Consider the following 21,155-nt stretch of genomic DNA (forward strand, 5'->3'; position numbering starts at 1 on the left):
TGCCACCCCTCGACACTCAATGTACAAAATGAGCCCAATAATCCACTTATCCACATGAACCCTTTTTTAACAATACAATCTTTGTATTCCTCGCGGTAGTAAACTCGAGAGAATCTTTGCTTCAATAGTATACCCCTATCAAATATCATCCAAAAACTTAGCACAATGCACATTTCCCAATTTAAGATTGCAAAACCTAATCAAATCCAAGCACAGGGCCGGTCCATTGTTTTTTGCTACCCGGGGGAGATAAAAATTTTTATGCCCTTATATAGAAAAAATTTAGAAAATCAAAAATATAGTAAATTTTATAATCAAACAAACAATACAAACAAAAACCTACAAAAATCACCCAAAACGATGTCTTCGTGCATTTTTCGAAGCAAAAACATCTCTTATTTTACAATAATCAATATTTTGTAAAAAATCACTTTCAATACTTAAAATTGATAATCCATTCAATCTTTCTTGAGTCATAGTACTCCAAAGATACGATTTCAAAAGCTTCAATTTTGAAAAACTTCTTTCCGCGGAAGCAACCGTAACTGACACTGTCAACAAGATCCTATATGCAACCAAAACATTAGGGAACATATCCATTCTTCTTACATACTCCATTATTTGAATAGATGTCCAAGCACTTTCACATTTGTATGCTTCAATCGGTAACATTTTATGCAAAAGTTGTAACTCAATAAATAAACCAATTCCATAAATATCACAATCTTCACCACTTGTCAAGTTGGACTCAAGATTTAAACAACATTTTTTTAATTCATCATCATCTAAAGAAACTAATTTGGAACCATCAAATAAGAAACCAAATATAGATTGAAAATATTGCATTTGTTCAAATCTACTTTTCAATTGAACAAGAGCCATATCTACTATAACAATAAAATAATCTCTTCTAAATGCTTCTTGAGAAGATTGATGTTCTCTTTCGGTATTTGGAATTTCATCAAAATGTTTTTTCCTTTTATAATCACGTTTTAAAAAAAATTCAGGTTTAACTTTAACAGTATTTGCTATTTCTTTAGCTTCACTAATAGCAAAGTCAAACCCATTTTCCCTATATCCTTCAAAATAATTAATTAAGCCCTCCAAATTTTTTACGGCAACATCAATAAGCATTTCTTTGGATTGTAACTTTTTACTAACCAAATTAATTTTGTACAAAACTTCATACCATATAACTAAACTTAAAATAAACTCAAAACTAGAAAATTCACCATTTACTAGTGAATCAGCATCTCTACACACTTGTCCATTATCACGTTCTTTAGATAATTTTTTTAAAGCTTTTCTTATTTGGGAAAATTGTGTTTTTATTGCTTTAACACTTTAAATATGACTTTCCCAACGAGTAGATGATAATGATTTAAGTGTTAGATCATCTATAAATTGAAGTAAAACACTCCATCTTTTTGTTGAATTAGAAAAAACATTATAAATCGTTTGACATGTACCAAAAAAAGTTTTTGCCTTATGACAAGAATTTGCCATATCACACAAAACCAAATTTAAAGTATGACATCCACAAGGCATATAAAAAGCTCTACTATTTATATCAAGCAATCGTTTTTGAACACCTCGGTGTTTTCCTTTCATATTTGCCCCATTATCATACCCTTGACCACGAATATAATTAATATCCAAATCAAGAGATTTTAGAGCATCCTGTAAAACATTAAAAAGACCAAGACCGGATGTATCTTCTACATTTAAAAACTCTAAAAAAACTCTTCTACTTTTAATGGAACACTTTCCAAATCTACACATCTTATAATCAAAGTCATTTGTTCTTGGTGACTAACATCCGGAGTGCAATCAAGAATTACAGAAAAATATTTTGCCTTTTTTATTTTTTTAATAATTGCACTTTTTACCTCGGATGCCAACATTTCAATTAATTCATTTTGAATTTTATGACTAAGATAATGATTACGTGTTTCTTTGTCTTTAATCATTCGAAAATGTTCTTTCATTATCGGATCCCACTCAGCAATTGATTCAATTACACTTAAAAAATTACCATTTGAGTTTTCATAAATTTTTTCATTTGTACCACGAAAAGCTAAGTTATTTTTTGCTAAACACTTGACAGTAGAAATAATTCTAACCATAACTTCTTTCCAATGTTCGGTATCTTTTTTAATCATTTCTTGTAGCTTTTTATCAATTGTTTCATTTTTATTTAACCTAATACGCGTTTCAGTCCAAGTTGTTAAACAAATCATATGATCAGAACTATTTTCATGTTGTTTTAATGTTTCACTAAGACGCTTCCAATCTTTAATTCCTCCGGTTGCCAAATTACTTTTAGTTCGAACGGTTTTAAAAAGCTTACAACAAAAACAAAAAACTTTATCAAGTTCTTTTGAATACACTAACCATTTTCTATCAAAACAATCACCATTTTTTAATTTTCGTATAAAAAATCACAAGAAAAATGTCTACCAAGTGCATATTTTGGAAAAATTGTGTTTGTATCAATTTCTCTATTTGGCCCTTTTTTCTATTAGTAAATCTTTCATTTCTGAATCTAAATCATCCCATACTCTAGGATCAAAAATATTAAAATCACTTGGTTTGTCTTTCTCAACAAAGTCATTTTTTTCAAAATCATTAGAAATATCAACCGAATCATTGGAAGTACTTGGTGGAATATTAAAATTATCATTTTTTTCAAAATCACTATCATTTTGATTTCTAACCAAAAATTTATTCAAAGACCCTCTTAATTCATTAGCCTCTTGTTGTTCTTTTTTTTTTCGTTTTCTATTTTGTGCACCGGATGGTTGTTTTCGGGGAATCATTTTAAAAACACAGCAAATCTAGTTATAAGCAATAAACAAGGAAAGATACAACCTGAAGAACACACAACAACAAAATTTGAACAACCTTCACAGAATCACAGTTGTCAAATATCATAACAAAGAAACCTCCTGATTCCTGATTCACATCACAAAAACAAGAAACAAAAACACAAAAAGTTTACAAAATTGAAATTACATAAATTAAAATGAAACAGTAAAATTAAAATCAGAAGAAGAGTAGTAAAGAACTCACCCAAATCAAAAAAAAATCACAATCACATTGCTTTTTCGTTTTCCAGATTTCACCTTTCAGAATTCTGATTCAATGGCTTCTGATTTCAACCTTAAACATGGGAGAAATCCAATCTTAAATCGAAATCACTCAAATCAGATAGAATGAAACACGTAATCAGAAGACAAGTAGAGAACTCACCAAAATTTAAAAAAAAAAAAAACGAAATCAGATCATGGTTTTTCGATTTCCAGCTTTCAGTATCCCTTCAAGCCTCCTGATTATATATTCACATCACAAAATCAACCATTGAATCAATCACTTAATCAAATACTGAGATACAATGAAGATATGATGGTTGATGTCGGGAATTTTAGAAAGAAATAAGAAACAGACAAAAGAAAAAAAAACTCACCGATTAAGTATACTTACGTTTTCCTCTTGCTTCAGGCAGAAAAAAATCGAAACCAAATCAAAAATCAAACCCAAATCAAGCACAGTAATTATGAATCCTTGATACAACTCAGAATGAAGGAAAAAAATTGAATGGTACTAGCAGGCAGCAGCAGTAGTCGATTTGCACAAATTGGGAATAAGATAGAGAGAGATATAGAATAAGAAATAGAGAAAGAGGAATAGAAATCGGACCACACTTCAACGATTATGACTTATGAGTCTCGATCTCCACGATTTTCAAGGGTTCCCGTTACAAATTTGACGATTGAAGTTCTCAAGAGTTATCTTGGCGCTCCATAGTTACTTTCCGCTTTCGCCTTCAGCTCCTCGTTTAGAATCCACGTTTCTTCTTGGACTGGTGGTGTTGGACTTAACTTTTGGGCCAAATGTTCCGAAATATATATATATAGCATAACTTGTTGGAGAAATATTATGCCCCCTTATTTTTGATGCTCTGGGCCTAGGCCCAACTCGCCCATGTATTGGGCCGGGCCTACCAACTTTCTCTCACCAAAATCTTCATCCCTACAATTTGATTTCTAAAGGAGTCCAATAAATTTAGAATCATATCTACGACTTTAAAGATAGACATGTAGTATATTCCCAAGCTACCTAAAGTCGTGTTTATAAGGGTGAGCCTACTTCCCAATAGATAGAGTCATAGCCTTCCAATTATAGAACTTCTTGGTGAATTTCTCCAAACATTTCTTCTAGCCTTCATCTTGTTTCACGTTTTCTCTAAGTCGTAGACAAGGAAAATAAAAGGTAATCGAATCGCAAACTAATGATCCTCGTGTAATTTTCCATCTCTTTAAAATTGACAACCACACTTATCAACTTACTTTTTTGCAAAATAATTTTCAACTCAGAAGCCAAGAAAAATTATCTAAGAATCCAAACTAAACCTCGTGTTTGATCAATGACCAATCACAAAGAAACATGACACCATCCACATGAAAATAGGAACCTCCATACTTTGTGCTTGACCCTTAAGAAACCATTTTTTGGAAACGGCTTTCACTAATTGATGCTTAAAGACCTTTGAATTAAGAACCATATGGTAGGGTGGGAATTATTTGGTCCGGAACCAAAAAACCCGAAAACCAAATCGAATCGAAATCGATTTTAGACCGAACCATATACAAATTCGGTTTTTGGTTTGGTTTGAGACCAAACCGAATTGTAAATTTGGTTTTTGTTTCGAATTTTGGTCTCATGAAGTTTAAACCAAACCGAACCAAAAAACCGAATTTCAGAAGTCAATTAATTAAAAAATATATTTTATATTTATATTAAATAAAAGTATACGTTATAAAGTAAAAATCATTTTAACCCATTTACTCTTTGGATCATTTTGTATAAAAGTTTAGATCTTTCTATTTGCAACTTTAGTTTTATTTCAGTTTATGTTTGAAATTTTTTTAAGTTAATATTTGGTTTCCTCGGTTTTCAAACCGAACCAAACCGAATTAGAATTCGGTTTTCGGTTTGGTCTAGAGAATTTGAATTTGATTTGATTCGGTTTTCAAGTTGGACTAAAAAAAATTTCAAACCGAGGAAACCGATTCGAGGAAACCGAAAAACCGGAAAACCGAACCGATTCCCACCCCTATTTATCCAACAACGTCATTTAATTTGAAACTCATTTGTCGGGGATCCATTTATCAAAATAGAATCCATGGATGAATTAAGAGCCATATTTATCCAACCACGTCATTTAATTCCAAATTTCATGTTTTCAACAGCTTCATCAAAATATTACTAAGACAACAAATCGTAGGCTTTTTTTTTGAAGTCGAACCTAAACAATACTAATTTTTTCAATGCTTTCTATACCAACAATGTAAGAATAATTTTTTCAATGGTTTCTATTTTCTAATATATTGACAATTCATAAAAGTATTTTATTTATAGTCATTAGCGGTTTGAGGCTTGACTTGAGCTTTCCGTAAGCCAGCCCATTTTACTTCAGCCCACATATTAGAAAGTTAAGCTGTCGTTTTGTCAATTCTGTATAGACATTTTGACGAAATCGGAAAGAAGAACGAGAGAGATGAGTGGGAGAGAAGTTCCTCGGAGGGAGAGTCCGTGGGGATTACCCGACGGAGACACCCGACAACCCAAGGCTCACAGATGCAACGATCGCATTGAAGATGTTGTCCAAGTTAGTTTCTAATTTTCCTTACTTCTCCTTTCTTTGATTTGCCTGCAAATCTGTCATTGCTGTTGCCTCGATGGATTTGTGAATTTGCTCCTCACCTTTTAGGGTTTATTGATGTTTTTCAAGTGATTTGTGGACTGTGGTGTTCCTTTTGTGGTTAATTGAGAAAATTGGGGTTTCGTTCTATTTGAAACTGTGGTTGCACTGTATGATTTTAGTATAAACGAACTTGTCGAATAAGAAACTTCTCAGATTCCTTTATTGTAGTTGGATAGATCTATAGGAACACCAGGTGCAATCTGTATAAATCAGTTCATTGTAGTGTAAGAAATCTATAGGAAAACTAGATGCAATTTGTATAAATCAGTTCAAATTGTAGTGTAAGAGATCTATATAGGAAACTAGGAGCAAGTGTTATCATTTCATTTGTAATCTGAGTAGCCTTAAGTGAGTGATTGCATGATCTCCAGAGCTTAATTATTCTTACATTGAGTATACATATTAGAATTAAAGCTTTGAAACTACTTTTAACTCCTATACTAATACTTTTCTAAATGACTCTTTTCATTGTTCCATTGACACAATTAGATTGGTGAACACTTCCATGGGTTTCCATATATTTTGGTACCTGAATTACTTGAACTTGTTTGGCATGTAGGCTTGTTTTGAAGGTAACCCTTTTAAGACAGTTCCTGGCCCTTTTAAGCTTTTCTGGCGTTGCATGCAATCCAAACCCGGGTAGGGAGGGTATTTGTATTCCTTCTTTTTGATTGGCTGTTTTCTTTTCTCTTTTTTTTTTGGCTAAATATGTTTGTTATATATTCGCAGTGAAGAGCCTACTGAACCATTTTACTATTTGCAATTAGCACCACCAACTAGAGAAGTCAAGCTCGAGTAAATGCAACAAGATAGATAGTTTCTATCTCTTCTCTTCTATTCTCTTTATAGGGGATAATAAAATCCTTTTGTGCTTTTGTTCTGGGATCATGAATAAAGTTTCTATCTCTTCACCTTATTCTTGTCCGATTTCATTACATGATCACAAACACATAACATCACAACCGAAAAATGTACACTTGCATGCCCTCCAAATATTACATCGAGTGGAAAAACGTTATTTATTATATGGTATACATTATATTATATGATCACAATGACCCCATTGTTTTAAAGATACAAAACAAAAAGACTAAAATGGCTCTCTTTTTTTGGAAGTGGTTATGATAACCAAACTTCGCGAAGAAGTTCATAACGTGAGTTGACTGCAACACGAGATGTTTGGTTTGTATGTTGACCGTTTCCATTAGTTTGTGATGAAGGTAGTTTATCGATAATTGAACTGAGTGGTGAATCGAGTTCTTGTAGTTCCTCATCACTTGTATAACCTTTTCTTTGAACAACGGATGCGTTTCTACTCAGTTGAGATTTTCCACCAGCTTCTGACACCTTCTGAGAGATAGCGGTGGTGGAAGGCGGTTTGTATTTGACCGGAGCCGCTGCGTATGGGAAGCTGCTTGAATCGTCTCCTGATAATCTACGCTCTATAATGGACTACACCACAAACACACACACACACAAAGGCCTTCAATGCATGTTAAATACAACACAACATGTTATGTCATGTCGTGTAAAAATGAGATGTTAAACTTGTGTTTTTGGGTTTTGAAAATGAATACAAGTTGTACCTCAGCATTTACTGCTTCCAAAACAGCACCAGGAACTGAATCTGGACAGAATTCGTCTGGAGTGAAGTTGCAGAGAATCCGTTTAAGCAATGGAAGACTAATTGATGGGCATACCTAGTAATTATGGAAGAGATGGATCAAATGAGATGGAGGTTATTTTTTATGACAGTGATTAGATGTTGCAAAATTTGGTATGTCAAACTCAGTATGCATAACAACAAAATGGCCTTGATTAACAGAGAGATAGAATTTGTAAAGTGAACCTCGGTTCTAACTGATCTGTCCATAAGCATGTCTTTAGGTAGCATTAAAAGATCACTTAATGCATTCAACAGATGAAAACATTTGAGTTCACCATCATCTTCACCATGCTCATCCTCGGTCATCCCAAACCAATCAGAAAGCCATCTAGACCAATTCCCAACCTAAATAAAAAAAAAACACATCCATATCAAAATATCATTATATCAATAAATAAATAAAAAAGAATCAGTTTTTTTATTTTGTTTGTTTGCATACTGCGTTCTTGAGTTGTGCCCCAGAACCAAAATTCAAATCCCCAGCTGGAATAGGCAAAACCCTTGGTTCAACAATAGGATCTGACACAGGATCAGTTGGGATTTCATGGACTGATTCACGAAGAATAGCATTAAACATGGCTACATCAAGTCTAGCTACACATTGTTCCATTACCTAACAAAAAAAAAATGGAGGATTATTATATAATTTGAAGAATAGAATGATACCAAATCAAGATAACACAATAATACCATTCTTGCCAAAACAGGCAGACAACCACATTCATGGCCACCTGCACGAACAGGACAAAGTCTCTTGAAAGCATCATGGAAAGCAATCCTCCATAAATTAATGGAAAAGTTTCCCTGTTGTTGGTTTCCCAAATTCCCATTACATTTATTCCTATTTGTATCAGCTGCTAGAGATTGCATATTAGGAGTCAATGTCTGCACATATCAAAACAAAAATCATATCAAAACAATAAATATTACAATAGCGTTGATATAAATTCAGATTTAATAATTAATACCTACCTGCCACCAAATAGACTCAACAATTCTTGAAAAGATCCATGACTCAACTTTCTCAAGTGCAGATGTGAAACTTCTTGTTTCTTCCCAATCATCAATAAAATCCATAAAATCAGGTTTATTGATTTCTTTACTTCCAGAATTAGCCTTCCATGCTAGTGGTGAAGGGGTAGAACCTTCCCTTTTATAACTTGATTGACATGAACTGCCAAAAGCTTGTGTTACTATTTCCCTCAACACAACAGCGTTTGACCACCAGAAAGTCAACCTGTAGTAGTTACTAAATTGTAAGAAAAGATAAAGGAGAAGATTATTGGAAATCTGATTGAAAGATTGAAATCAATTACAGTAATTAATTACCTTGGAACATCATTGCCACAAGATTTTGCTATCAAAACAAGCCCTGAAGCAGTGTTCTTAGCAATGGTGGAGCGCTTTCCTTGAGAGTAGTGTTTGGCTGCATGAATATAAAGCCTGGAAAGTCGGCGTGCAGGTGTGTGGACTTTATGGGCTGAGCTACCATGCTCTGGTACTACAGAATATAAAGAAATTTCCAGAGCAGCAACTTCTCTCAACTCCTCTTCAAGTTTCTCAATTCTCATTTCCATTTCTTCAATCTTTTCATCCAAATTCTCTTTCGTTTTTTCCACTTCCTTTGGCTCTTCGCAAGTTTGATCATCTATTCCTTCGGATGACACTGATGAAGGTGCAGATGATAGCTTTGGATGAACTTTCACACCCCCTTTTGAATCTTTTATGCCATTAGAAGAAGGTGCTCTTTTAGTTGATGATGATATTGTTTTGTTTTCAGGAGGCTTTTGTGAGACTATTGGAATGGTTTCTAGTTTTTCATCCCCACTTGTGGTGGATACAGAATCAGTGACTGTTTCAGAGTCTGATTCATCTCGTTCTTTCTCTAAGTTTATGATGTTTTGTTGGTCAACTGATGATATAACAGTTTTGGGATTTTGAGATGCTTCTTCAGACTCCATGTTTGTGTCTGGTTGTTTTACAGGCAAAGGTTTGGCATCTGTGTTTTTTGTTCTTGGTGGTTGGTTTGCCTTATTCTCTCTGATTTGTGATCTTACAGAACGTTTTGGTTGATTATTTGTTGTTGATTTCTTGTCTGTCTGCTTCATACTTGCTATGTTCTTTCTTCAACTGCAAACAGAAAAGAAATCTCCAGTTACTGAAACCCAAATCCATTAATCTACTAAATATTATTATAAGTATAAACAGGGAACATGTGATGCAATTAATTCATCCATCCAGTAAGGCATTACCAACCACACAGTCCTCTCATCAAATTACTATAATAATCTGAGCTCATATGTGAAATACCTTTTATAACCCTGAGTTGTTGGTGCTGAGGAAGTGAAGATCAACAACGAACAAACCCAAACTTATCTTTGTTCAAATCTATAGATTTGAAGAGTGTAAATCTTTGAACTGCAAAAGGTTCGAATTACAAGTTTACAACAGATCTGAAGAAGACATAAGCGGAAACAGAGCAATGGCGGAATTCTAACCAGACATTGGCTCACAACAGAGCGAAATGTATGATCTTGTTTTCAAAAAGTCGGTTTCATTAACACGAAACCAATAGGTCATTAAAGTGAAAATTTAACAAAAGCAAAAAGTTGGATTGAACTCCAGTATCTATCAACACTTTCGGCGGAATTGGTAAATCGAATCGACTAGGAAGGAGTATATAAAATCTACTGAAGCATATCGCAAGCGAAATTTCAAATGGAGAATGAGAGCAACTTTGTTAATGGACAAAAAATCATATCCGCAACAGGACAATATGAAGAAATAGTAGCAATACAGTGCTAATGGTTGTATGCGTTCAATAAAGAACTACATGCCGAAAAAGAGAATCCGAAAATGGAAGAGAAGATCTAATCCTGAAATAGAGAATTCATAACACTTTGTTGTCAAATTTCGGAACGTAAAACGTGGAAGAAGACGACGACAGACGCGACAAAATGATGTGTATCCATTTATAGATTTTAGTAGCTAGTGCAATGAGCGTTGAACTAACCAAAAACTTTTTTGTTCTCTGAATTTCCCCTTTTTGTTGAGCTTCAAGCTTTTGAGGACGATGACAGAAGAAGCATCAAATGATGAATATAAAGCTGGCCTTGTGGTCCGCCATTGAAGAAATACAGAATCTTCGGGATTGGCAGCACAGCTCCTTGGACTCCAAAAACTTTTAGATATAGTCCTTAAATTTCCTCTCTCTCTCTCTCTCTCTCTCTCTCTCTCTAATCTATATATACAGGCGTATGTATGTATAGTCTCATCCTCTCTCTCTAATCTATATATACAGGTGTATGTATGTATAGTCTCATTCTCTCTCACACATAGCAGTCCTCGATGGTTTCTCTCTCTAGAAGTACAGTGCTGTTGCTGAATAAAGTGATAGTGAAAGATGAGAAATGCAAAACCAAATAAATCGTACGGCTATCACCATCCAAACTGGTCGTAATAATGATTTTAACAAATTACAGTTTTGGTCCTATTGTTTACAACCATCTTCACTTTTAGTCTACCTTTTGAATTCTTTACATGAATCATCCATATGGTTTCCAATAGTTGCACATATAGTCCCTGAGACTAACTATGTCAATTCCTCTCCGTTAAATGCATATAAAATGTCTTGATTCTTCATCTTCTATGGTGAGGATTAGCACCTCGACAGTCTAGTAGTAGCACCTTTGTAACATCTTCTTTTATCTTCTTTTTAATAGTACATTTCTCCAAAGATTTTAAAGGGTAGCATAGGAACTCTTACTACTAGCTAGTTCCGCCCCTACCACCCACTCAGTGGCGGACGCAGACTGTTTTAGTATGGGTGTCCCTCGTACTTCAAGCGGGTGCACCTAATAGAAAAAAAAAAATTACACTGCGTGTCGGAAATTGAGCAGTGGCCTGGGACCCCAAATGCCCCACTAAGGTCCGCCACTGCACTCACTATCTCTATATTGTTTTATGACGCACCCTGTACCATGGCGTCGCGACTTTCGTCATCTACTCCTCACTAAATCTTTCTCCCTCTTCTTCTCCTCCTGCTGATTCTCCTACCACCTGACAATCGTAAGGTTTACTTCTTTCTGTCTTCTTCTTAAGTTTGCAATCTAGGGTTAATATTTATCAAGAACTTCGATAACAATTACAATGAACAATGTTTCTTCTTTATGGGTAAGTGATTTAGCGTAGAGTTTTTCAAGAACTCTTGATTAGAAAAGAGTTTGTGTGAAATTCAAACACACGAATCAAGACCGGGATTTTGTTTATGTACTTTGTTATCAGGGTGGTAGTGATGGTGGTGAGGTTGATGGTGGTAGGGTTGGTTCGGTTACAAGTTACGATATTAAGTTTGAACTGATATCTTAGTTTGGTTACAAAAATATGAATTATGACAAATATTGAAATTAAGTAAAGTTGAGAGAACATTCCAACCTTCTTTTATAAAATGAAAAAGTAACGGTTTTTATACTTATTTCTCATAGAGCCCCACCAATTTTGTAGGCTCAATCTGCAGAATAGTTATTGCGGACTACAAATTACCAAAACGATGTCATTTTTGCAATTTCGTAGGTCCCAATAGCTATTTTGCCAATTGACCTTGCAAAATTTGCAGCTAATACGAGAAATATGATGTTGCCTTCCCTCCTTGAGGTTGAGGGTTCAAGTCCCGTTGTGGATATATGTGGATTTAAGGAGTAGTTTAGGAGTAGGTTAGATTTGTCGTTTCAATATATATATATATATATATATATATATATATATATATATATATATATATATATATACACACACACGAGAAATCTTTAATTTTTTTTTTTAATTTTTGAAAAATAAAACTTAATATTCTAGCTTAACCTTTTCTTTTTTCCTTTGATCAAAATATCTTATTGATGACGAAATATCTAATGTCTTTTGCGAATAAAATACAGAAAAAACTATGAATCCTAAATTTATCCTGATTATTAAATTTTAAAGTTTATGATTAATAAAGTTAAATTGTTTTAAGATAATAATAAAAAAAGAATCATTTTGGGTGTACTACTTTGGAACTTGAAAGCAATATACTTAAAAGAGAAGAAAAAAAAATAGGAGGAATTTGAAGCTAAATGCAAAATAAAATAAAATAATGGAGTAAATGAATAAACGGGGTGTTGGGAAAGTAGAGGAGTTACCGGTATAAGTGTATAACTGTGTCGGTGGAAAATAAATTACCGGCAACTCCCGGTCACGCTACGCGTTTCTTGATTCTTACGGTTACAAATATTGGTCGCTTCTGAGTTCTGTGCATACATCTTTTTTTAAGAATGGTCGCTTCTGTGCATTTGATTCAATAAATAAACTATTTATGTTTTGCCTTTTATAGTAGAAAAAGAATATATGACGTCAGTGACAAAGTATACTATAATACAAAAATCTTTAAAATATTTTAATATGCTGCTTACGGAGTTACGGTCTTTAAAGTTTGAAATGCTATAATGTCAAAGGTGTAAATATGCAGATATGAAGGTGCAATTCAATTATTATTATATATATATTAAGATTGTGAAAGTTAGGAACAGTACTTGAGTACTTGACCAGGGTATTGTTCCTTGGGTTAGTTAGTATACCTGAGTTAGTTTAATCCCACATTCCCACCTATCCACTTTCCACCGCCTCTTTCTACCTTCCAGTTGGAAGACCTTCTACATCCAGTTTCGCCTCTTTCTACCTTCCAGGATCTTCTACATCCAGTTTCTTCCACAACTTCATTTTCCTCTCCCAGATTCTGAATGTCTCTCTCTCTCTCTCTCTCTCTCTCTCTCTCTCGGCTTCTCCATGGATGCTCTGCGTTTTCTAGGTCGTCTTTGTCATTCATCGGCAACCTACTCCACTACTCTATGCACCCATGAGCGGTCCCTCTGTTTCCTTCACTGCAATTCCTCTAAATCTACCAATGGTCGCTTCGGTAAGCATCGATTGAAATCATCTGTTCAAACGTTGGTGATGGAAGGAGTTGATTGCAAGCGCTCGTCATCTACCCACTCTAGAAATCGACGTTTGTTTGCCTCATCTATCTAAGAGAAATCAAGTTTCGCCAGGTGAAACACATACAAACACACTCCGTCTTTCAATTTTGAACAACAAATGGTAGGGCATCGTCGCTCCTGGTACGACACCATCTCCTTCTTCTTCCCCCCCCCCCCCCCTTTTTTTTTTTTTACCTTTTTGATTGTTTGTTTTTCATATTCCGTACCCTAATCTTGCATTTTTATAAAAAATGGTAGCCCTCTTGCTGTACAGATATGCCGAAATACACAACAGATCGATCAGGTAAATCCCACTGACCTCAATGTATCATCTTTTGGTTTTGGTTGTTTTCGATTCTGAATCATTTTCATGTTAGTTTCCTTCATATTTTGGTTGGGGCTGTTTTCAAGAAAAACAAACGATTACAAAACCAATTTCAGGAATTCAAGGTCATGATTTGCTACAAGAAAAACAAACCCAATTAGGTATGGACATCGGTTGTCCCTGTTTAAGGTTTACCACAAAATTTACCTATTGTAATATTGACTATAATAATTTATTGGTTATTTTACCAATTTTTTTTTTCAGCAGTGTCATTTGAAAAACACACTCAGTTTGTTCATCTGTCATATTGTGTTAATAGGCATGTTAGATTTTCATTAATATCTGTAAAATTTTCAGACACATACGTTAGGGCATCAATACAAAAGTTTATAAAGCCCAAGTACATATATGAATTCATGTTTTTAAAAAAATATTGATGGTTATATCTAATTTACAGGTGAAGAATGAAAAGAGATGACAGGATAGGAATCGAAAATGGTGCTACAAGCTCCAGATCTTCTTAAAATAGTTCACACCTCATTTCTTATTTTTCTTATCTATAAAAATATTTTTTGTTGTTAAACTACAAAAAATGAAAATATTTTACTTAAATATTGTTTTTTATTTTCTTTTTCAGGTACCCGTTATGGTGGTAGTCTGCGAAAACAGATAAAGAAAAGGGAGGTCTGTAATAACTGCACATCGCTATTGAATATCCAAAAGTATTGATTACCTTTATATAGTTCCATGTTTGATTTTTTAATAAATAAAGCTTTTAAAAAAATACTTATTTATTCATGGGTAAATTAGTTGTAAGATCCACCAAATCTCCACCATTTTATTCTAAACAGTTGACAATTCATTGATTTGGTTGTCGTTTATAAGTAATTTCACTTCAACATAAATATGGTGAAGGACAAAATTGATTGATTAATTTCATCGTGCATTTGTATTCTTGAAGCAGGTAGCTTTGGGGCTTCAACTTTGACAATGGATAGCGGCTGGTATTATCCAATCAAGTAATTTTTGTGTAACCAGCACTATATACGTACAATTCAACGTTTTTATGGGTGAACATCTCAATTGAAGGTTTGTAGACTTTATTAACATTTATTTTCTTAATTTACAGATGGTGGAATCTGTGGGCAGATTTGGGAATCACACCATCATCTCCATCTTAACCTCCACGTAACAGACCCGCTTTGGAGCTGGCCACTTCCTCCTCCATACAGGTTTGTTTTCATATTGGATAAAATCGGTAAGACCAGCAACAATTGAAATATGTCTATGTGTGTGTCTATGTATGTGTTTCTATATATATAAATATTTGTGTAATAGTGTATATATGTGTGTATCTTTATATATACATGTTTCTATTTCTGTATGTGTTTTTATGTGGGAGTGTTTGTATCTGTGTAGGTGTATATATTTGTTTATTTGTGTAGGAGTGCATACCTTTGTGTATTTGTTTGGATTTATGTGTTTGTTTGAATCTTTGTGTATTTTTGTGATTGTATGTGTCTGTAATTATGCTTCTATTTCTATATATCTATGTGTCCAGATGTGTGTATTTGTGTATTTATTTGTGTAGAGATATGTATTACTGTGTATTTATATGTTACTTTTGTGTAATAAAAAGTATATTTCTAAAAAATGTATGTATTGATATTGAAAAAAAATAGCATGCTAAAGCTGACAAATGTGCCATCATTTACAAACCGTGGTCACTACCACCGTCTTCCGGAGCTGTCTGTTACTCAGGTATACATTTGGTACTCTTCTCTTCACCGGTAGATATGTCTTCTGTGAAACTGATTACTCAATGATCCGAAGGTAAATTTGAATTTTTTATACAGATGTCCTCAAGCAAACTTCAGATGATGAATCAAGAAAGAAGAAAGATGACCACTTTCTTTGCATGAAAGACGAAACAAATTTAATGTTTCGTTATGAATTTAATATTTCAGGTTCATATTCGCATTAATTCTTTAATTTTGATCAAATTTAACAACATTTGTATCCCTTTCATCCAAGAGGAATCTGATTAATTTAATCAAAATATTTTTTTTTTCTATTTTCTATGACAGGAAATTGTTCGTATTATGTTTGAATTTAGAGATCAATGTATTCTGGAAGTTGTAAATGTAATCTCTTATTTCTATCCATAATAAACCGGTCTTAATGAGACAAAATGACCATTTTACTCTTTACCTCTGCCCTTTTTTTTCTCCCAACACTTTTCACACTAAAAAACTCATAAGTATCTTTATAATTGATGAAATACAAGGATTTTTTTTATTTCGGAGTGCAAGGGTAAAATGGTTAATGAATAGTGATTTTTGTGTTCGCACCAACATAATAGCATCAGAACACATGGTTTCATTAATTTCATAAGCGCTTTGTACGTCATCTAACACATTATCTTCACATTTTGTAGGCTGACCATTGTCAATTTCAGAGAGGTGTATGTACAATGAAACCAATTTTTCTTACAAGCTGATTTGGAAGACGGCGTGACATAGGAAAATGCAAAACTACAATATGTTTCAGGATATATATGAAGGGTATTTCGGTAAAACTATATATTTACTTTTGAAAAACATAGAGTTTTGACTGAAGATAACGTTTTGGACACATTTTTAATAATATTTGTGTGCTGGAAGGAGGTGTTTATGATCCTAAATTGTAAGTTGTTCATTTTGAGTTCGTGGGCTCTTTTTGTTTTTGTTTTTTGTTTTTTGTTTTTTTTTGATAAACAAGGATTTTATTATTTGGGTAATTGTTGTTTATTCCCAAAACCCACCACATCAGTTGCTCATCTATTTCAAATTCTTTTATGCCACATAAATGGAAGGATGTTGATATATTACTGCAATTTGAATAAATTTATATGATTTATGAGTTTATGGATTTTTTTTTTACTTTTGAGATTTTTCTATTGGAACAGGTTTTCAAGTAGATGTCGGTTCCAAAGGCTGGTGTATTTCCTTACATTAGTCTAATCAGGTAAATATTTCCTCAGTTGGACCTTAGTTCTTATTCTTGGTTACAATGATTTAGTTTTGAATCCCCTTTCACATGGAGATGTTATGTTAGAAATTGTACTATACATTCATGTGGAATACATCTTCATGTGTACTTATCAGGTAATCACTTTATGTAGTTGGATTTGTGCGTCCAACAATACCAATTTTTTAATCCAACATTCATATGAACCACTGAAACAAAATATTGTAGTTAGTTCTTGGGGATATATTGTTTCAATTTGCAAACAAGTTTCATCCATTTTCTATATTCATGAAATTTGATTATGTTTATATTTTCTTCATCTTCAGGTAACTCTGGGCAGTTTGCAGCATATATCTTTTTTATTATATATTTTGGATTCTTTTCTAAATTTCCCTTTAATATACTATCTTTATGTTAAACGCCTGATAGTTAATTATTTTCAGGAATGATAAACAACAGGGGAAAAAAAATAAAGGTTCTACACAACCAAACGGTCAGTAAAAAAATGATTTATGTAGGTTTTATTACTTTATTTTAATATTTGGTTGTAGGTTAGATAGAAAGCAGCAGATTATAGCAATTCCAGGTTGAGACATAATTATAAATTTTATTTGCATTTATGTTGTTAGCAACTGCTGCTATGTTACTATCCCCTGTTTCGCTCTGGAGGCTTAAGGTGGTTCTTTCATCATTTTTTATTATTTTCTGGTTATATGTTTTGTGTGTAATCTATATCTAATCAGACAAATCATGAGAAAATTATGGCAGATTGTGGCAGGAAGGAAAGCAAGATTAAACGAACTAATTTAAGTGGATATGTTTTGTTTCTGTGGGAGAAAGTGCCAAGAGGTGGTGGATTTGATTGTGACATGGTTAGTTGAAGTCCGGTTACTGGATTTGTGGAAGGTATGCTTTAGTTAACGCTTTTCCCCAAAAAGAAAGAAAAAGAACAGACTTTTAATTAGACCAATTACCTTTATTTTTGCTGGCTTTTTTAGTATCTTTATTCATATCCCCTAAGCAACATTGTTTTTTCTGTTGATTTCTATAGATTCAAAGTTGTAAATTGATAGCAAATAACAGATGATTACTAGATTGTTGACTCAGTCATCATCACAAAATTGTTAACACTTAATCAGAAGTTTTTCCCAAAAAAAAAGTTACATCAAATTAATCAGGTTAATTTTATTAATATAAAAAGTGTGCAGGGGCAATATGGTCCTAAAAATGTAAAAACTGTTTTTTTTTTTAATATTAAAACATTATTCAGGGGAAATATAGTCCTAAAGCTATAAAAATTGATTTTTATTTATATAAAAATAATAAAAATTTGCCATTTTTCTGACCTTTGTTGATATTGATACATTCAAATTTGTTAGTTGGGTTTTGCAGATCACAGTTTCATACGAAGGTCACTCCCTTATTTCATTAAGATGGAAACCAGAAGGAATTCAAATTTTGGAGTTGGAATCACCATACATCAGATTGATGTATGTTGATTTTTTGTTGTACTATTATGCAATTTTTTGAAATTGTTGTCATTTATGTATTTTATTAGGGACTGATCATTTCTGATGTTATTTTAAAACACGCCATCTCAACATTTTGTAAGCATGAAATATTTCTTGAAATAACTAAAAGTTTTCCTAATTATAACATTATACTTCAAAAGTATAATGCTATAACAGAAAACCGACACCTTCCGTCCCGCGCAACGCGCGGGTAACCATCTAGTTATCATTATGAAATATATACCGAAAAATAACACTCATCAACCCTCTTTCATCTACAAATTAACATCAATTGCTAAGGTGCAATTCGATTTATATTCTTGCCCAACATTTTTTTTTGTTGGTGACAAATATGTATGTCGAAATAACAAGATGAAAATTGTTTTTTTAGTGTAATCATTTATGAGGTATTGTAATCAATTCTAATGCTAATTTTGATGTCATATATTGTTGTTTCTAATATATATTAAAAAACATTAAATTTTTATAATATACTAAATAATCATAAAATATATATATTAGAAAACGAATTGTTACAGTACATTACATCAACAACCCAACAAACCAATTGAACATGTGATAAAACTTAAAAGCCATAACTGTGGGAAGTAAAAACACAAACCTCTCAACCCGGACAAAAAATTATATCTTATTTTTAATAATTATATTGCATCAATATACCCAAGTTGGGCCTCTAGCATCCTATCATAAACACTTAGGGGTCGTTTGATACTTGCCGACTGAGTTAGAAGCTGATTGGGTTAGAAATTCTGACTGAATCTACACCTGACTGAATCCATGTTGTTTGGTTATGTTTCTGACTGAATTTGCTGAATGATCAAAATGACCAATTTACCCTTACGTTATGTTTGCAACACAACATGAATCTATTTAGTTATAGCAATATCATTTAATACAAAAGCAATTCTCACAATTAGGCTCGTGTAAACTTTTGTCAAAACAATTCTCTTAATTACAAAAATTCATCAAATCATATAAAATCATTATCACAATTATATTGATTTACAAAATGATTGAATTTCTACATATACACAAACTAATTTGAGTGTTTTCCTTTATTCCAAAAACATGAGTAACAACCCAGTTGACAACTTTATATATTGCATTCTTCAAGATTCAAAGAGGGTGATGATCTCTTCTATGAAGTACCAACATACATACATAATTCTACAGAATTTCTACTTCCTCCTTAAACCAATCACCATCTAACGCCTCAAACCACTCTGCATCATTCCCATTGTCTAGAACACATGGAAGGACAATTTTGTTGATAGCTTCAGTTTCATGGCTCCCTAATAATCAATGTAGAAAAAAAAAGGGAAGAACAGCAAACAGAAACTAACAAGCTTGAACCGAAAGCATAAGATTGCATAACAGAAAAAAAAAGGAAAAACATCAAAATCTGATTCAAACACAATTCCAGATAGAGAATCAAAATCAGAAAGATGAAGTAAGGATTTTTTTTTCCACAGATTTTGCCATAATATATTTTTTTTTCCACAGATTTGCCATAATAGGAACCAAAATCAGATACAACTCGCATATTCCAGATAGATTTCACAGCAGAAAAAAGAGGGAAGAACAAAAAAAATCGATATAAACACAATTTCAGATAGAGAAGCAAAATCAGAAAAACGAACCATGGTTTTTTTCTCAGATTTCGCATATCTAGGAACAAAAATCAGTTACAAGTCACATACTTCATATAGAGATGAACAACCAATCGATCAAGTTGTTTAAAAAAAACAAGTCGAAACAGATGCTTACTGTTGACGTAGCTCTGGCCGGAGAAGGAGGAGGTCGGACTAATGCGTCGATTTGTGTTTTGTTCTCTATCTAAAAAGGGAAGCTGGAGTGAAAGAATCGTATTTTGTTGCTGCATATTTTTCTATTAGGTCACGAGGGCAGATCGGGGAAGAAGAGGGCAGCGGGCTTTTTTTTTTTTTCAGTCAGCATATATTTGGAACGGACCGAGTAAGTTCTTTGGGTCAGCAATGCTGACCGAGTCAGCAAAATTTTGGATTTACCAAACAGTCGGACTGCTGACCGAGTGAGCAGTCAGCTTTTACCGGACCCAGTAAATTCAAATCAAACAGCCCCTTAGTATTCCGAAAAATTCATTGGTCGAGTGTTGTGATATTTTTATAGAAGATCTCATAAAAATAAGGAAGATCGTGGTCGTTGAATAATATATGTAAACATAGTTACGAGCATCTTATAATTCATAGATGTTGTACCATATTTTGACTAAAAAGACATTAATCTTTGTAAGGTGCATATCCTTCTTATGCAACATAAGGATTGCTTAAACTCTTCAAATTCCTCATTATGTTCTTCTTTCCACTTTTGAGGTCCTTTAAAGTTGTTTGTTTGTTTTCTCACTATCACTAAATAAATAGATAAAAAGTAAGAGTTTGAGCATGTATAATGATGTAAAACAACAATTCGTGAATGGAAATATCCTTCACGAGTGTCTATATAGAACAAACTTTATAGATTTTAAACAACTTACTTTGGTATGCGATATTTTGGTATCATTGTCTTTACATGGTTAGTAATTTTATTTTGGTTGCTTGTTTTGTAACGCCCCGTTCCTGGTACACATTTAAACTATTAAAATATTCATTTTGTAAGAGCTACTCGACGAGTTGGTAGCCCTAACTCGTCGAGTAGATGCCTGATTGGACGCGGGGTTTAAGTGGTCTACTCGACAAGTCGAAGCCTTGACTCGACGAGTAGGTCCATCAGGAGGAAACCCTAATCTTTAGGGTTTGCACCCTATTTAAACATCATATTTGGCCTCCACCCCAGCCTCTATCACCTCGAAACCCTAATCTGCCTTGAGTGA

At 33.3% G+C, this 21,155-nt stretch overlaps 3 protein-coding genes and 3 long non-coding RNA genes across 10 annotated transcripts; 3 read left to right on the forward strand and 3 right to left on the reverse strand.

Annotated features, from left to right (window-relative positions):
• Positions 1-348: 348 nt before the first annotated feature.
• LOC145114009 (uncharacterized) lies at positions 349-4,564 on the reverse strand. Its single transcript, XM_079050033.1, has 7 exons — positions 4,454-4,564; positions 2,872-2,955; positions 2,395-2,400; positions 1,890-2,345; positions 1,470-1,680; positions 1,190-1,280; positions 349-1,072 (listed from the first exon to the last, which is right to left on the reverse strand). Exons 1-7 carry the CDS (start codon positions 4,562-4,564, stop codon positions 349-351), a joined length of 1,683 nt encoding a protein of 560 aa, XP_078906159.1.
• Positions 4,565-5,503: 939 nt separating this feature from the next.
• On the forward strand, positions 5,504-6,683 carry LOC145112074 (hexokinase-1 protein). The gene is made up of 3 exons (XM_079048291.1): positions 5,504-5,671; positions 6,327-6,406; positions 6,497-6,683. Exons 1-3 carry the CDS (start codon positions 5,561-5,563, stop codon positions 6,564-6,566), a joined length of 261 nt encoding a protein of 86 aa, XP_078904417.1. The 5' UTR covers positions 5,504-5,560; the 3' UTR covers positions 6,567-6,683.
• Positions 6,684-6,718: 35 nt separating this feature from the next.
• On the reverse strand, positions 6,719-10,837 carry LOC145112073 (uncharacterized). 4 transcript variants are annotated; one of them, XM_079048287.1, is made up of 9 exons: positions 10,447-10,836; positions 9,744-9,851; positions 8,763-9,563; positions 8,406-8,670; positions 8,124-8,318; positions 7,873-8,046; positions 7,617-7,778; positions 7,354-7,467; positions 6,719-7,219 (listed from the first exon to the last, which is right to left on the reverse strand). In XM_079048287.1, the coding sequence occupies exons 3-9, from the start codon at positions 9,539-9,541 to the stop codon at positions 6,887-6,889; spliced, it is 2,022 nt and encodes a 673-aa protein (XP_078904413.1). In that variant the 5' UTR covers positions 9,542-9,563; positions 9,744-9,851; positions 10,447-10,836; the 3' UTR covers positions 6,719-6,886. The 4 variants fall into 4 exon arrangements, with proteins under 4 accessions (XP_078904413.1, XP_078904414.1, XP_078904415.1 ...); XM_079048288.1 differs by having other exon boundaries at positions 9,744-10,309; XM_079048289.1 differs by lacking the exon at positions 10,447-10,836 and adding an exon at positions 9,932-10,421.
• Positions 10,838-13,346: 2,509 nt separating this feature from the next.
• On the forward strand, positions 13,347-14,244 carry LOC145114010 (uncharacterized). Its single transcript, XR_013710901.1, has 5 exons — positions 13,347-13,582; positions 13,700-13,745; positions 13,819-13,927; positions 14,031-14,110; positions 14,224-14,244. It is a non-coding gene; the product is annotated as an uncharacterized LOC145114010 (long non-coding RNA).
• Positions 14,245-16,318: 2,074 nt separating this feature from the next.
• On the forward strand, positions 16,319-17,125 carry LOC145113779 (uncharacterized). Its single transcript, XR_013710846.1, has 3 exons — positions 16,319-16,330; positions 16,714-16,772; positions 17,102-17,125. It is a non-coding gene; the product is annotated as an uncharacterized LOC145113779 (long non-coding RNA).
• A 2,111-nt stretch (positions 17,126-19,236) lies between these two features.
• On the reverse strand, positions 19,237-20,299 carry LOC145114023 (uncharacterized). Of its 2 annotated transcripts, none has more exons than XR_013710905.1 (2): positions 20,075-20,299; positions 19,237-19,599 (listed from the first exon to the last, which is right to left on the reverse strand). It is a non-coding gene; the product is annotated as an uncharacterized LOC145114023 (long non-coding RNA). The 2 variants fall into 2 exon arrangements; XR_013710904.1 differs by having other exon boundaries at positions 19,237-19,975.
• Between the last annotated feature and the right edge of the window lie 856 nt (positions 20,300-21,155).

This window comes from Lactuca virosa, chromosome 5 (assembly GCF_052849685.1).
Source record: "Lactuca virosa cultivar CGN04683 chromosome 5, Lactuca_virosa_CGN04683_v6, whole genome shotgun sequence".
In the NCBI taxonomy this organism is placed as follows: domain Eukaryota; kingdom Viridiplantae; phylum Streptophyta; class Magnoliopsida; order Asterales; family Asteraceae; genus Lactuca; species Lactuca virosa.